The 16,541-nt window shown below is 48.0% G+C and overlaps 2 protein-coding genes across 3 annotated transcripts in view; both read right to left on the bottom strand.

Moving 5' to 3' along the window:
• Window positions 1–4,367, bottom strand: part of COG3 (component of oligomeric golgi complex 3) — a 64,454-nt gene extending 60,087 nt beyond the window's left edge. The window contains exon 1 of the mRNA XM_056108744.1: window positions 4,064–4,367. Coding sequence (XP_055964719.1) covers window positions 4,064–4,237 — 174 coding nt within the window. The 5' untranslated portion in view covers window positions 4,238–4,367. The remainder of the gene's footprint in view (window positions 1–4,063) is intronic.
• Window positions 1–16,541, bottom strand: part of SLC25A30 (solute carrier family 25 member 30) — a 292,859-nt gene that overhangs the window by 251,534 nt on the left and 24,784 nt on the right. Inside the window, exon 10 of one of the 2 annotated variants that reach the window (XR_008791466.1) lies at window positions 14,766–15,492. Coding sequence is in view for 1 of the 2 variants with exons in the window: in XM_056108779.1 (XP_055964754.1) it covers window positions 15,451–15,492 (42 nt within the window). In the remaining variant the exon portion in view is untranslated. Of the gene's footprint in view, window positions 1–11,345; window positions 15,493–16,541 lie in introns of those variants that run through there. The other variant, XM_056108779.1, reaches the window with a different exon arrangement.

The following is a 16,541-nucleotide window of genomic DNA, read 5'->3' as shown; positions in this document are numbered from 1 at the left end:
ATATCGAATACGTCAGTCATGGGAGCTTGCCAGGCTTTGCCATGCGGGCAAAATACTCTAGGTAGCTTGCTGGGCTTTCCGAGAGGGGCTGAGGAATCAAACTCGGGTTGGCCAGGTCGGCCGTGTGCAAGGCAAACGCCCTACCGCTGTGCTATCATTCCAGCCCAGGAAGCATACCAAACACTTTATGCATAGGTTTTCACTTAATTTTTATAACTTCCCATGAAATAAATATTATAATCCCCATTTTATAAAGAAGGTTCCGAGAAGTTAAATACATATAAAGTCATGCAATTGTACAAAAAGAACCAGGAAATCTTTCACGACCTTATCAAGAATCACTGAATTCAGGAAGTTCCGTGTTGGATCCTTGGCACCAAGTCGTCCCCACTCACCAAAGGGAGTGGCGCCCTGAGCACTCCCTTTGTGTGTGAGAAAGAAATACAACATCAAAAAAAAAAAATCACTGAATTCAGGAGGAAGAAAAACATCACTATAGGAAATCTGCCTTGCTACAATAAATCAGTGTACCTAATTCTAACTAAAAATAATAATAATAATAATAATAATAATGGAAAACATAAAACTTCTTACCAAGATAAGACAAGCTCTCCTTCAAAAGAGAAAGTTATTTCCCAAAGTTAACAGTTTTATGATATTCACATAGTTCACTGGTCAGATTATGTAGGAACTCATTTAGCTCCTGGGAATTGTGGGACATGAGGAAAAAAAAACCTTTTTTTTGGCTTTTTGGGCCATACCCAGCAATGCTCAGGGATTACTCCTGGCTCTGCACTCAGGTATTAGTCTTGGCGATGTTCAGGGAACCATATGGGATGCCGGAGATTGAACCTGGGTCGGCTGTGTGCAAGGCAAATGCCCTGCCCTCTGTACTACCGCTCCGGCCCCCTGAGAATATTCTTTAAGTATACTTACAGGACAAAATAAAAAGTGAAACTTTTATTCTTCAGGACTAATGTTACAACAGTGGTCACTGTCACTGTCCTCCCGTTGTTCATCGTTTTGCTCGAGCGGGCACCAGTAATGTGTCCATTGTGAGACTTGCTGTTACAGCTTTTGGCAAATAGAATGCGTCACGGGGAGCTTGCCAGGCTTTGCCATGTGGGCGGGATACTCTCGGTTGCTTGCCAGGCTCTCCGAGAGGGGCGGAGGAACTGAACCTGGATCAGCCATGTGCAAGGCAAACGCTCCACCCACACGATGCTATGGCTCCTGACCTCAAAAGTGGTAACATGGATAAAACATTCAATTTCAGGCCTGAGAAATAGTAAGACACTTGCCTTCAGTATGTCAGAACCTGATTCAATCACTGACATCACCTATGGTTCCAGAACCCCACCAGGAATGATACTTGAGCATGAAACCAGGAGTAAGGCCTGAGCATAGCCAGGTGTAGCCCAATATCTGGCCCCCCAAAAATAAAACTTTACTACCATTACATTGAAAAGATACATTTAAAAGATATTTCATTTCCAAAGTCTTCCCACCAAACAAAAGGAAAATACTTCGGCAAAAGGAAATGAGGACTGAAGGGAATTAAAAAGCAATGAAAAAGTCACTTTAGGGGGCTGGGGAGATAGTACAGCAGGTAAGGTGCTTAGCGACCCGCGTTCAATTCCCAGCATCCCACAGAGCCTGTCAGGAGTTGATTCCTTGGTGCAAAGCCAGGAGTAACCCCTAAGCACTGCTGGGTGTGGTCCAAAAAAACAAACAAAAAAGTAATTTTAGGGGGCTGGAGCAATAGCACAGTAGGTAGGGCGTTTGCCTTGCACGCGGCCGACCCGGGTTCGATTCCCAGCATCCCATATGGTCCCCCAAGCACTGCCAGGAGTAATTCCTGAGTGCATGAGCCAGGAGGAACCCCTGTGCATCACCAGGTGTGACCCAAAAAGCAAAAAAATAAATAAATAAAAAGTAATTGTAAAGGTTCCAAGACGGATATACAAATGGCTATTTCATTTTCACAAAAATCCAAAACCAAAGCTACATGTCCGGAAGACCCTCGTGGAATCTTCAAACATGTCAAGTTCATCTTCCACCTATGACCGAGCACTGCTTTTCCCTCCAGTGAAATGTTCACTAGTTGCGCAAGATGGCTTCTCTTTTTCCACGGAGTTCTCACCTTAGCCTGTCACTTTCTTGGAAAGACCTTCCCTCCTTATTTAAAAGGACACAGCTAGGGGGCCAGAGCAACAATACAGGGGGAAGGGCTTTTTCTTTGCACGCGGCTGCCCAGGGTTTGATCCCTAGTATCCCATTATGGTCCACTGAGTACCATCAGGTGTGGTTTCTGAGTGCAGAGCCAGGAGTAATCCCTGAGCATCACTGGGTGTGACCAAAAAGACAAAAAAAAATCAAAATTAAAGGACACAGCTCATTCCTATCTATCCTGTTTCACCTGCTTTATTATCATGAAGTACCCTCTGAACTTAGCCCACTTTGTCCCTTTTTAACATGCTCTGATCACCACAATTATGTCAGCACCACGAGGCTATAGAGATCTTGTCTTATTTGTTTAGCCTTAATTCCTGGCCCACAGAAGGCACACATTAGATGACTGCATAAGAGAAATGGTAGGTGTGACATTGCATCAATGTCAAGGAACAGGGTGAAAAGGAAGATTCCACTTACTTCCCTCCCAATCCTTTCCTCCGTGCTCAGTAAAACAAATTTCTGGGGCTGGACAGATAGCACAGCAGGCAGGGCACTTGCCTTACACTCTATCACCCAGGTCCCATCCCTAGCACCCCAGCCCCCAACCCGGAGCACCCCCAGGAGTGCAGAGTCAGAAGTTAGCCCTGAGCACCTCTAGGATATGGTCCTAAAACACAAAACCAAACAGACTAAAAAGAATCCCATTATGGCCCAAGACAGTAAAGAGCGAGTCAGGTTACTTTTCTTGGAGTTCTCTCTTCGGAGAAACAGGTGCCGGGGATGTCTAGAGCATCCTGCTACGGGTCATCGGCCCAATCGGAGAGAAGCACAATGTTATAATCACAGAGCAAACAACTGCCATTAGCCAGGGGCACACAAGTCAAGCCGTAGGAACGCCCACCCGCTTCCTCACTGGCTTCAGGCTCAGGGGAACCCGGCATCCCAGAGGGGAACAGGGCTAGCCTGGAAAGAATCCCCTAGTTCTCTGGCACAGTGAAGAAAACTTGCCAATCGCGGCACTTCTCACCTCTCTCTGCTTTCCGCCACACTCCCAAACGGCTCACGAAGAACGCTGCCCAAGACCAGGAGTGCCCACCGCGGCCCATGAAAGGATCCCGCTCACCCTTGGCCTTCAAGAACACAGGAAGTCCCGTGGGACCCCCGAACCTCGCAAGCTTACTTCTCTGACCGAAACGAATCGCACGCGATCACCTGCATTAACATCCTAATGGTAATCCGAGCTTTTAAAAACAATAATAAAATAAAAATAAAGTTTAAAAAAAAATTTTTTGCAGGCCCTCCCTCCCCTAATAGTAGGCTGAGCCGGCTTTCAAAGAAGGCTCGCGATGGGCGCTCTGCGAGGGAGCACACCGATCTCCTCTCCCGGAACCTGCCCGCCCTGGGTCGCGAGCTCCGGGCCTGGCCCGGGGGATGAATGAAATCATCCCTCGGGTTTCGGGTTTCTGGCTCTGCCCTGGGCGCCAGTGCAAGAGGAAAAAGTTGGGTCAGGTATTCACTGAGGCCGTCAGCAAACGCCCAGGGGCTGCTGCCCTGCAACCCTGCAACCCTACAGCCCTGCAGGCCTGCAGCCCAGGCCCCCGCCCCCCACCCCCGGGGTCGGCGCCCTCGCCCGCCTGCTCGCCCGGGAGGGTCGTGCTGCACAAGGCACCGGGAGCTACAGAGCCAGGCAGGGCTCTCGGGCCTAACCGTGGCCCGCGGCCCCAGGAGGAGGGCGGGGGGCGGCGGGGGCGGCGGGACCAGGCCTGACAGCCCGGGAAGGGGCGGGACCGCCCCCCACCAAGGGCGCCCCTCACTCACACCGTGCCCCGGGAGCGGAGAAGAGGCGCGGGCGCGCGCGGAGCACCCCCACCCCCGTTCGCCACCTCACCTCGATGGGCACCGGCAGGTTCTCCGCCGCCGCCTTCAGCTCCAGCACCGAGTCCCTCTGCCTGTCGGTCAGAGGCGCCTTCGTGTCCGGTCTCCGATCCCAGAAAACGAGCTTCTCCCGAGCGTCCCGCTCCGCCGCCGTCTCGGACGGCAGCAGCAGCGCCGGCTCCGCCATCGCCAACGCCGCCGCGCCCGGGGCCCACGGCGAGAGCCGTGCGCTGGGGACCCCGACCGAGAGGTCCGGGCCACTTCCGGGAGGACCGTGGCTTCCAGCGCGGCACCGCGTCCGGGTGGGGCGGACCGGAATAGCTTGACCCCGGAAATACTTCTACGATCCGGGGGCGGGGCCCAGAGCCAGGCCTGACGTGGCTTTAAACCCGCGACGAGTACTTCCGGCCCCAATGTTGAAGTAGAGCCCGCGAACGGAAATTGGTATGCCCCTACCGGAAGTCTTTTCCTCAACTTCAATAACTTTATTGTATCGTGTTGTTCAGATTATGGACAGTTGTGAACCTGATCCCTCCGCAAGGGGCCTTAGCGAGCCAGTTCTGCAGCAGCTCGGTGGTCTGTGCGGAGCAACGTGTGGACTGTGCTTTCTGCGCTCGTTTGTTGATGAGGGTCTAGAATGTGCAAAAACAAAATGAGGGAACTCACGTTAAGAGTGATGACGATGGGGTGTGGGGGTGAGAGCTGGCCATTGAAACTACACCCAGGTGTAGCCAGTTCTGTGAACTTTGGAAATTCTGCAGTGGGTGTGACCAATCAAAATACTTTGGTGACCACCCCCTTATTGCTAAAATGCCAGGTGAATTAGGACCGTTCTTCTGACAAATCACTTCAGCACACCTCCAGCCATCACTGAGCATCCAGGGACTTCTCTCTCCTAGCCAGATTCGGATATGGCTGACTTTGGAACCCTTATTACCCGGGTTTGAGAGCTTTGAGATATTTCGTGTCACCTCCCTCAGAGACCAACACTGAGGACTATGTGTGAGAAAGAACCTCAATGCAATGGTATGTTTTATTTATATGGCATAATAACATTTCATGATAGTATATTGTGTGAAGACTGAATACACTTTTTGTTAAGACGTGTACGTAGTCGTGTTGAATCCTGCATCTGGTGGGTTGCTCACATATGTGAACAGTTATATATGCTGCCTAGAACAAAACCAGGGATACAAATTTATCTGACATTCAGTAAACGCCACCCCTCTTAAAGATTAAAATACAAAAATACATAAAAATTCAAAGAGTTGGTTAAGCCTGGGATCTAACAAAGCCCGTTGCATTGCCTGCCAGAACCTGGTTAGCTACCTGCCTCTTCATGGTCCCCCAGCAACCACAGGGAACAGCTGCTGGATCACCCGGCCAGAGTAACCTCTGAGCATCTCACAGTGTTGCCCGAGCCCCTCCCCCCCAAAAAAATTATATAGTCCATGAAACATCATTAATAGTAAATAGTGGAAATAACCCAATATCCAACATTGAAAAATTGAATCAAAAATTTGTGGCTGGAGCTAGAGAGACAGTACAGTAGGTAAGGCACTTGACTTGCATTAGGAATACCCGGGTTTTATCCCCAGCACCATCAAGAATGATGATGAGGACAGAGTCAGGAATAAACCCTGAGCACCTCTGGGTGTGCCATCCTTCCACCATCACCACCCCCCAAAAAAATTTTCATGACCTAAGTATGTAATCTGTCATTTAAATCATGCTGTCATTTTCTATAGCAAAATGATAGTATTGTATTGTATTTTGACCTTATGAAATTAAACACCCGAGACCACACTGATACACACCCTTTGCATAAATTAATGGAGGAGGGGGAAACTCTATTCCTCAGAATTCCAATCTATAAATATGCAGTGAATAAAATTTAAAATCATCTTTAAGTTTAGCATAATAATAGCTAACAAGAGGTAAAAAAGCTAAGAATGGATGCTGAATCACTGTGTGGAGTTTAGCTGATTACCCTACACAGAGCAGAAGAGAAAAATTATAACTTTAGCTTACTTCCATACCAAGGTGTGAGCTTGGCAAGACTACCGGCCTCAGTGCCAGGGATGCCTGCCTGCCGTCTCTGTGCTCCAGCCCCTGGCCCTTTGCAAGCGCCAGCACTGTGCTACGCTCGGGGCGCCCCCTGGTGGCTCTTGCTGAGCCACAGTCACCCAAGGCTGTGGAAATAGACAAGTCGCTTTATTTTTTTGTTGTTGTTTTGTTTTGTTTTGTTTTGTTTTTTAATTTTTTTATTAGTGAAACACCATGAGGTACAGTTATAGACCTATAATTTTTTGTGCTTGGGTTTCAGTTATACAATGATCAAGTACCCATCCCTCCACCAGTGCCCATCCTCCACCACCACGGGTCCCAGCATCCCTTCCCCGGCCATCCCCCCCGTCCCACCCTGCCGCTGTGGCAGGGCATTCCCCCTTGCTCTCTCTCTCTTCTTTTGGGTGACAAGTCGCTTTAAAGTGCTTTTTAAAACACCTTTTAAGATTCTTTCAAAAATGGGTGATCTTAGTTTTTTTTAAAAAGGCTTTATGTACAACGATGTTCAGATAACACTGACAAGCATTTGAAAAACATTAAACCTAGCACTGTGGCAAATTTGTTTGGTGGCCTGCTAATAATTGAAAATGTTTATTCTGTAGGTGGGGAGCTGGCTCAAAGGGGTGGAGCACACAGTTTGCGTGCAAGGGCCCCGGGTTCCAGCACTGGCACAAAATGTTCCAAATACCCCTGGGAACCATTCTGGGCACAGAGCCAGAAGTAACATCCAAGCATGCCAGATGTGACTTCCAAACAAAACAAAGCAAATAATAAACTGTTTAAATTGGGCCAGAGATGTAATTCATCAACAGAACACTCGCCTTGCATGTGTGAGGTCCTGAGATCAAGTTCCAGTCAAAGGTCTGCAATATGTCTGGAACTTGGAGATGAAGGTTGAAAATGGCAAATCATGAGGCTGAAGAGTAGAGTAGAGGAAAGCCTGAAAACTCAGGGGGTCAGAGCGTGACTTCTTGGGTAAAGCACATAAAACCTGGGTTTGATCCCTGGCACTGCCCAATGAAAGGAAACAGGAAAAGGAAACCCCAAGTTCTTCGTCTTGGGACTTCCTTTGCCTTGGTGTTTTAGGTGGACGCACCATATCTGGGAACAATTCCCCTCAGGCTTGGACTAGTCAGACCTCTTGCCTGGACCCTACTCCAAATTGGCCCTCAGGGAGTTGAAGAAATAGTACGGGGTAAGGTGCTTGTGTTGTATGCACCTGAGTTCAGTTCCCAGCACCCCGTGTGGTCCATGGAGGACCTTCCAGGAGTGGTTCCTGAGCTTAACTCTCCCCGGAAAGATATGCAAACATCACAGTAGTTCGATTCCCAGGTAAGCAAGTGTGTGAGTGCCAGTGTGCAATGCCGCCGCCCCCTGCCCCACACCCCAGCCAGCACTACAACCAGGATATACCCAAGTATCATGGAAAGAGCATGGCCCCTGGCAGTGAAACCACTGGAGCAGCATGAGCCCTGGCAGGTGTGTGAGCAGCACAGTCTGGTATGTAGCCCCTGCTGCGTGCCACAGTCAGGCCAGAGTTGGCCATCACAAAGATGTCAGTAGAGGGAAGGGAAAATTAATTAAGGGGGGCTGGGGGAAGCACTAATGAATTTTTAGTGGCGCTTTTGTTTGCTTGTTTTGCAGGAGGGCATGTGCCCAGTAGTGGGCAGAGGGCTATTTCCAGCTTGGTGTGTGGGGAAGCACAGGGTGTCAGGGATCCAACCCAGGGCTCCTGCATGCAAAGGAGTTGGCGCTTGCCTTATATGTGCTCCAGCCCTTTGAGCTCCCTCTCGCCAACCCCAGCCCAATGCATGGTAAACAATTGTTAGTTTGGGGTTTTGTTTGTTTGGGGGCCACACCCAGCAGTACTCAGGGCTTCAGAGCTTATTCCTGACACTGTACTCAGGGATCACTCCTGGAAGTGCTTGGGTGACCAAATGGGATGTCAGGGATCTAAGGCAAGGCCATCTCTCCTGCCCCATTATTTCGTGATTTGAAAAAAAATAAAAGAACCCTATACAAATTGGAGTTCTGTGACTTCGAACACCAGAAGAGCTAGGGTCAGAGCTCTAAAGAACCCAAGTTTGTATACTTTATTGGTGCTTAGCTGCTATACATTCAAAAGCGAGTGTAACAATTTTAGAATGTTATATAGAATCCCTGTGGTACCATAAAGAAAACTGCCACAAAGTACATACAAAAGGAAATGAGAAAAGAAATTTAAGCATAATCACTGTACCCCAAATCAATTAAACACAAAAGAAAGTAATCATGCAGGAAATGAGGACAAAAAGCTCAGAGAGAAAACAAATCAGGGGCCAGTCCTGTGAGTCCAGCATTTCCTGTCCTGCTGACCAAACCTGTCTGTCCCTATCATGAAAGAAACATCCTATCCACACACGCCATCCTGTTAGCTGTTGCTCTGGGGAACCCTGATACCCACCTTTAAATCCATTCTCACTTAGAGAAGCAAATGCTTTCCCCCACCCAAAGTTCAGGCATGCACTTCAGGAATCCACATCTCAGCTTTTACATATTTCATAATACTTGCTGGATATCTTTCCACATCTAACTGTTCTACTGAGCACATGGTAAACAATTGCCCAAATTATGATCTAAGAGGCACACACACACACACACACACACACACACACACACACACACACAACGACTTACAGCTTTTTGCTCTTAGTTCCATCATTTTCATTAATATTTCTAGATTGGGGTCTGGAGCAATAGTATAGCAAGGAGGGCTTTTGCCCTGCATACGGCCAACCTGGGTTCAATCCCCAACATCCCATAGGGTCCCCTGAGTGACGCCAGGAGTAATGTCTGAGTGCAGAGCCAGGAGTAACCCCTGAGCATCACAGGTTATAACCCAAAAAACCAAAATAAATAAATATTTCTGGATTTGAGGGCCAGAGCAACACTACAGCAGGTAGGGCATTTGCCTTGCATGCAACCAACCCAGCAATGATCCTTGGCATCCTAGATGGTCCCCCTAGCATCGCCAGGAATAATTCCTGAGTGCAGAGCCAGGAAGAACCCTGAACATCGCTGGTTGTGACCCAAAAAGAAAAAAAAAAAGATTTCCAGATTGGGGCCACAGCAAGTAGGGAGCTTGCCTTGCATGTAGCATGACCCAGGTTTGATGCCAGCACTGCATGGGGTCCCCCATGTAGACCAGAAGTGATCCCTGAGTGCAGAGCCAGGAGTGAGTCCTGAGCAGAGTCGAGTGCCCTCTCAAAAATGATTCCCAGACCAGAGAGCAACATCCAGCAGTGCTCGGGAGACCAGGGATTGAACTAGGACCAGTCACATGCAAGGCTTACCCCTGTACTATCTCTCCAGCCCCTCAAGACTTATTTGAAGAAAAAAAAACAGTGGAAAGAAATCTGGGGTTCATTGGTGGAAGGATGGGGACAGAAGATGGTAGAATTGGAGGTGGGAACATTTCTGAAACCCTATATAAAGACTTTGTAAATCATGGTCCCTAATTTTTAATTAAAAAAAACATTTATATGAGCTATACCTGGTGGTGCTTGGGAGTTACTCTCAGCTCTGTGCTCAGTGGGTCATTTCCTGCAGTGCTCAGGGCACTATGTGGAGCAGGAGATTTAATCTGGGCCAGACACATACAAGGTAAGCACCTCAACCAACTACTAAACCAAAACCTCTAGTTCTAAAGGTATTTTTAAGTGATGATGATGATGATGATGAACGAGGTTTGCTTTTTATCCGCTTGTTATTTTAGAGCGGGCTGGAGCGATAGCACAGCAGGTAGGGCGTTTGCCTTGCATGCAGCCTGCCCGACTAAGCCGGGTTCAATTCCTCTGCCCCTCTTGATGAGCCCGACAAGCTACCGAGAGTATCTCGCCCGCATGGCAAAGCCTGGCAAGCTACCCGTGACGTCTTCAATGTGCCAAACACAGTAACAAGTCTCAAAATGGAGACATTACTGGGCCCGCTCAAGCAAATCGATGAACAACAGGAGGACAGTGTTTCAGTTTCAGTTATTTTAAACCAATCTGCTGGTCCAGCCCTAGCCAACACCATATGCCAGCAGACTGAGGGAGCACAAGACCTTCAGACTCTGATGTCTTCACGGTGATAAAGGTCCAGGGACCCTTACCAGGCCAACCCTCAAACACTTCCTGGTTTGGGACTGGGTTGCATAGTATTTCACCTCATGTCAGTCTCACGGTACCCAGGTAATCTGTAAGATGATTCTGTAACCCCACAGACAGAGATGTTGCAGTCTCTCAAGGGGGCTACTCAGACTCAGATCCTCAGGGGCTTGAGTGGTAGGACAGAAAAATAATTCATCAAAGAGTAAGAGCAGAGCAGTAAGTTTATTCAAGAATACACTGGTCATAGGGACACAGCGGAGCCCTGAGGAAGGTCTGCTGGGAGCCTTTCGATCTTTCTTAGGAGCCCCACGGGGCTCCCTGGACAGTGAAATGAGTTAAGGCAGACTAGTATGTTTGTTTTCCCTCATCGGGTTGTCACTGTTTGTTCTGTTTTTGTTTGGGGCCACACCAACAATTCTCAGGGCTGACTTCTGGTTCTGGGCTTACTTCTGGCTCTGCGTTCACAAATCATTCCGAGTGGTGATCAGGTAACCATTCTGTGGTGCCAGGAATGGAACCTTGGTTGACCATATGCAAGGTGAACAAATGCTTGCTTGTACTATTTCTCCAGTCCCTAATTTTGATTTGTAAATTTTGAAGAGATTATTAACTGAATGATTCCAGTTTTTAAATATATGCCTGGTATGAATTCTTTCGGAGAGTTCTTTTTTGCTTTATTTAGGGCAGTGCTAGTTGAGAGGGTGGGTGGGTATGAGTGGTGCAGAGGGGAGACAGATGTGGAGAGCGGAGTGGGGGAGGTGCCGGGGGTGAGCACTTGCGGGAGAGCAGCGTAAGCAGGGCACAGGACATTTCTAGGTAGGTTTCGCTGATGGCTTCCATGAGAGATCTTTCTGACACGAGCTGGGGCAGCCAGACTGGGACATCTGCCGTGGGAACTAAGTCGGACGACCTCAGTCACTTCCCTAACTGCTACATAGCCTTTTGTGCTCTTAGGCGCTTGTCTTTGTTTAAACATTTTCCTTTATCTGAAAGAAATACAAATCATGTTTATTATTATATATTACTCCAGTCTATTAAATAATGAAACAAGATTTAAGCCACCACATCCAACAGTGTTTAAATAAAGAGTTCAAAATATAAAGGCTTATGGAAAATTTATTGTTTTTACAGACTATATAATATTTCCAGCACATGAATTAATATGGAAAATAGGGCTATTATTTATATCACAGATCAGCAAAATTCAGCATAACTGACTATGTAAATCCACCAGTAAATGAGAAATCCATTTTCTTCGTGTGGTTATAAAAAACTAAAAACCCTTTTGCTATGCTTTAGTTATACTGCAAGGGGATGGAAGGATGTGGAGACACCATTCCAAAACAAGGGAACCAGGTCGCCCAACTCCTTACATTACTTCTTGGTTATAGCTTCAATAATCACATTAACTCTTTCAAGGAGCAAAAGAACCTACACAGACTGAAACTCTGTTATACAAGTGTTTGTTAAATCAACATAGAAGAGCGCTAGAGCAATGGTACAGTAGGTAGGGGGCTTGTCCTGCACAAGGCCAATCCTGGTTCGAACCCAGGAATCCCATATGGTCCAGAGAGCACTGCCAGGACTAATTCCTGAGTGCAGAGCCAGGAATTACCACTGCGCATTGTCGGGTGTGGCCCCAAAAACAAACAAATGAAAACTTTACATAGAAGAAATTGTCTAGTTGTCTTTAAAACACCTTTTGCTGAATGTTTGGGGGAGGGGGAGGGGGAGGCAGGTGAGGGTATCCCAAGCGATGCTAAGGAAACCAGTGGCCCTTCCTGGTGCTACTCAACCAAATGGTCAGTGGCTGAATGCTTGGATCCAAGGATTTGTTGCTGCAAGGGCACAGTGGTGCTGGGGGCCCCCAAGGCCACCCCCCAGAAGTGATGGAGGCCCCAGGGTTATACCCAGCAATGATGGGGGTCCTCAGGGCCACACCCAGCAGTGATTGGGCCCCCAGGGCCACAGCCCACAATGCTGGGGGCCTCCAGGGCCACACCCAGCAGTGATGGGGCCCCCAGGGCCACAACCCACAATGCTGGGGGCCTCCAGGGCCACACCCAGCAGCGATGGGGCCCCCAGGGCCACAACCCACAGTGCTGGGGGCCTCCAGGGCCATACCCAGCAGTGATGGGGGCCCCAGGGTTATACCCAGCAATGATGGGGGTCCTCAGAGCCACACCCAGCAGTGATTGGGCCCCCAGGGCCACAACCCACAATGCTGGGGGCCTCCAGGGCCATACCCAGCAGTGATAGGGGCCCTCAGGGCCACACCCAGCAGTGATGGAGCCTCCAGGGCCACACCCAGCAGTAATGGGGGCCCTCAGGGCCACACCCAGCAATTTTTGATGGGGCCCCCAGGGCCACAACCCACAGTGCTGGGGGCCTCCAGGGCCACACCCAGCAGTGATAGGAACCCCCAGGGCTATATTCCACAGTGCCAGGCCTCTAGGGCCACACCCAGCAGTGATGGGGGACCCCAGGGCCACATCCTACAGTGCTGGGTGCCTCCAGGGCAACCAGCAATGATAGGGGCCCTCAGGGCCACTCCCAGCTATGGTGGGGAGCCCTTCAGGGCTACACCCTGCAGTGCTAGGGGCCCTGAGAATTGTATGCTGAAATGCCAGGGACCTCCTAGGTCACCCCAAAAGTGCTAGGGACCCCCCCAAGGGATACACCAGTGATGTCAGAGAACATGTGATGCTGGGGGGTCAAACCTGGGTTGGTTGCACCTACCATAACCTGTTACTTCTCTAATATGATTGGGGTCACACCCAGTGGTGCTTGGGGTACTCCTGGCTTGGTACATGGGCAGTCCTGCACTACTGGGGATGAAACCTAGATCTCCCACATTGCAAAGCCTGAGCAAGTCCCCATGGCCACAAAACATACTTGTGTTTTAGAGTGGAGTTTGAAATTTCTATTCATCCTGGTATGAACATGTACAAAACTTTAGTAAGCTGGTATGATGAATATTGTGTGACATTCACTACTTCTCAAAGTGAACTTACTTCTACTGTTTTAAAAGTGATGGATATATTTTAACATGAATTATTTTCTAGATTAAAAACCAAAATAAAAAAAAACTAAAAAAACAGAACTGAAAATCTTTCAACAGACAGTCCTTATCACATCAAAGGAATGTTCTGGTAAGCAGAAACACAATTCCTCTCCAAGGATCTGGTACAGCTTAGCTCTCAGCTTCACATCTGAAATGGGTGTGGGAGGGTCTGGACTTCCATCTTAGCCAGGGAACAACTCACAGCCTCTTGTCACCCTGCCATGCTACCTTCTTTTCTCATTTTATTATCTGATTTGATTTGCTTTCGGGCACTCCTCAGCATTGCTTGGGGATTCAGGGCCACTCCTGGCAACACTTGGATCCAACCATGAAACGCCACTTGGGCCTGGCAGTGCTGTGGGCCACCAGGGCTACCTACGCTAGGAGTCTGGGGGAGCCAGGGATCAAACTCGGGGCCACACACACTCAGGCTTGCACTGAACTATCTCCCTAGCCCATCATCTCTTATCTTCTGGAAATAACATTCTGTTTCAAAATCTTTTTCAAAGTAAACCTTAATAAAGAAGGCAAGGTGGAAGTCACTGGGAAGAAAATACCTCTCTAAACACTTATATTCCTTCCATTTGGCTTCAGAGGGCAACAAGTCTAAGAACTAAACAAACTAGTATATATAATATATATACATATATATATATACATATATATATATATGAAGGGGAGGACACTGGAAGTGTGGGGCAGTTTGGTGCCTGACTTGGCTGTGCTCAGGAACTATTCCTGGCACTATATTCAGGAGTAATCCCTGGTGGTGTTTGGGAATACCATCATGCCAGAGATTGAACAGGAACTGGCAAGGCAAATGCCTTAACCCTTAGACTTTATTTCCTGCCCCCAAATCAGGAATTTACCCACTTGAAACTACAGAGGTGAAGCCAGAGCGATGGTATAGCAGGCAGGCACGTGGAAGACCCTGGTTTGATTCCTGGCACCTCATATGGTTCCCAGAGTCCCCCAGGTTTGATCCCCGAGTGCAAAGCCAGGAGTAAGCCCTGAGCACTACCAGTTGTGGCACCAAAAAAAAAAAAAACCTACAGACGCAACTTCCTTGGAGCCCCACTTAGTAGGTATTTCACACTGCTCTAAGGATAAGATAGAAGGTACCCAAGTTAACCCATTGTGGGGGAGAAGGGCAGTTTTTCTAAACGTTAAATTACTAGGGATTCTGGGTGGTATTTTTTAATTCTGAAAAGAGAAAAGAGTAAAAGGAACACACGAAAGAAGGAAAATGACTTGTCTCCAGAGGAAAGGGAAGATGTTATATTCCTCCTATCGGGAACTGGGGCCAGAGATATAGTACAGTGGGTAGGGTGTTTTTCTTGCACGTGGCCGATCCCCAGTTTCCCATATTGTGGCCCCAAACACTGCCAGTAATTTCTAAGTGTAGAGCCAGGAGTAACCCTTGAACATGTCTAGGTGTGGTCCCAAAACAAAACCAAAAAAAAGAAACTGGATAAACAGATCTACTGAAGAAATGGTTTGTACAAATAAGCAAATATTTTCCATCTTCATTAACTAGGAAGTCTGAGGTAAGAAATATTTTAACAACTGTATTCCAAATTAAAAACTGGGAAGTGGTTTCTCAAATCCTGCCCCATTAGGAAACTGAAGCAGTGAAAGGTTTCAGGGATCCCTCTCCTATAAGATGAAAATGTTATGATCTATCCAGCTAACAAGAAGCAAAGGTCCCTGCCAGTGAGAGAACACTAATACTCTGGGTTTACTCGGGTCGACTCTTTCCGGACAGTCTTGAGGATTCTCAACAGCACTGTGAGACGGGTGAGGCTCTGCTCTCCTTGGGAGTCAACGAAGCACGGCTTCCAATTTTCTGGCGAGTTTTCTTCAGTAAGAAGGAAGCATGCAGTTCACATGCAATCTCTGATGCTGAAGGGCACTTTAACGGTCAGGATGAGAGCCTGGATGTGAGGGTGATGCTGCCAGGCCTTGGCTGCCAGGTCCCAAACTTGCACACGGCCATTGGCACTAACCCCGTCTCCTTCTGTGGCTCACACCTCCGAAATCTGACCAGACAAGCAGTGAGAAGCATATGAAACGCAGGGAGTGTCACTGGGCCAAAAGTGAGCATTTCCCAGAGGATTGGCTCAGTGCCGTCTTGACTTGTCACAAATCCAGTTTCTTCAACTGCTCGTATGTCACGAAGAACTGTAGTTGGTGATTAAGGCTGACAAAAACTGTAACAAATAAAACCAGAACCACCCGACAGATAAACTGGACCCACCAAAATCACTTCTGCTAACAACCTGCATTTATCTGGTGAGACCACACACTATGGATGTAAGTATCTGAGGGGTTCCATCTGCAGCCTCCCCCAGGAAACTTCCCCCAGAAGCATGGCAAACTGAGAACAGAAAGATCACAGCTGAGTGCGTCAACCCCAGAGCCCCTCGCAAATGCCAACCCCGCTGCCTTGCTCGTGTGGCTTTGCTGAGGGGGAGGACTGCTTTCCAGAACAGTCGGTTCTATGGGAAACAGGAAGCTGGGGGAGGCTGTCCTCCTGGGTTTCTCTGGGCGGCTCTTCCTTAGGGGAAGGACGCAGATAACAGGAGAGAAGAGGATGTTGAACCCTGGCATCCCCCTCCTTCAAAGCTGCTCTCGCACGCTGAGTGAGTGGCCCGTTCTTTTCTGCCTTTCATCCTGGCATACTGGAAGTCATACAGAGCAGCCACACGATGGCACAGACTAATGTAGGCACACTCTACAGTAAGGTCAAGCAGTAGGTAGTCATTTGCCTTGCATGCAGCTGACGCGGTTTCAATCCTGCGCATCCCTTATAGTTCCTAAAGCGCCACCTTGAGTGATTCCTGAGAAGAGAGCCAGGAGTACCCCTGAGCACTGCCTGAGTGTGTCCCCAAAACCAAAACTAAATTAAATAAGGTATTCACATTTTATGCCTAAAAATCTATTAGAAATAACTTTATAAGCACAATGTCTATTTTTAATTAATTAAAATAAATGAATAAAATGAGTTTGAAAATAAAATTAGTGTCTAGAGCGCAATCTTCAAGTATACCCTTACAAAGGGTGGCAAGGGATCTAAGATTAATCTTCATCACTATGAAACCATAAATACTCTCAGCTTCTAAAACAGTATATGAGCAAAAAATTTTATTGCTGTCATTACCTTTTCACAACACCATCATTATACCAAAACTTACCGGGCCTAGCATTGAGATTTTATACCTCCTTTAAAA

Source organism: Sorex fumeus, unplaced genomic scaffold, assembly GCF_029834395.1.
Source record: "Sorex fumeus unplaced genomic scaffold, SorFum_2.1 ptg000008l, whole genome shotgun sequence".
Classification (NCBI taxonomy): Eukaryota; Metazoa; Chordata; class Mammalia; order Eulipotyphla; family Soricidae; genus Sorex; species Sorex fumeus.
Note: the sequence above shows the minus strand (reverse complement) of the source record. Positions and strands in the feature narration are given on the sequence as shown.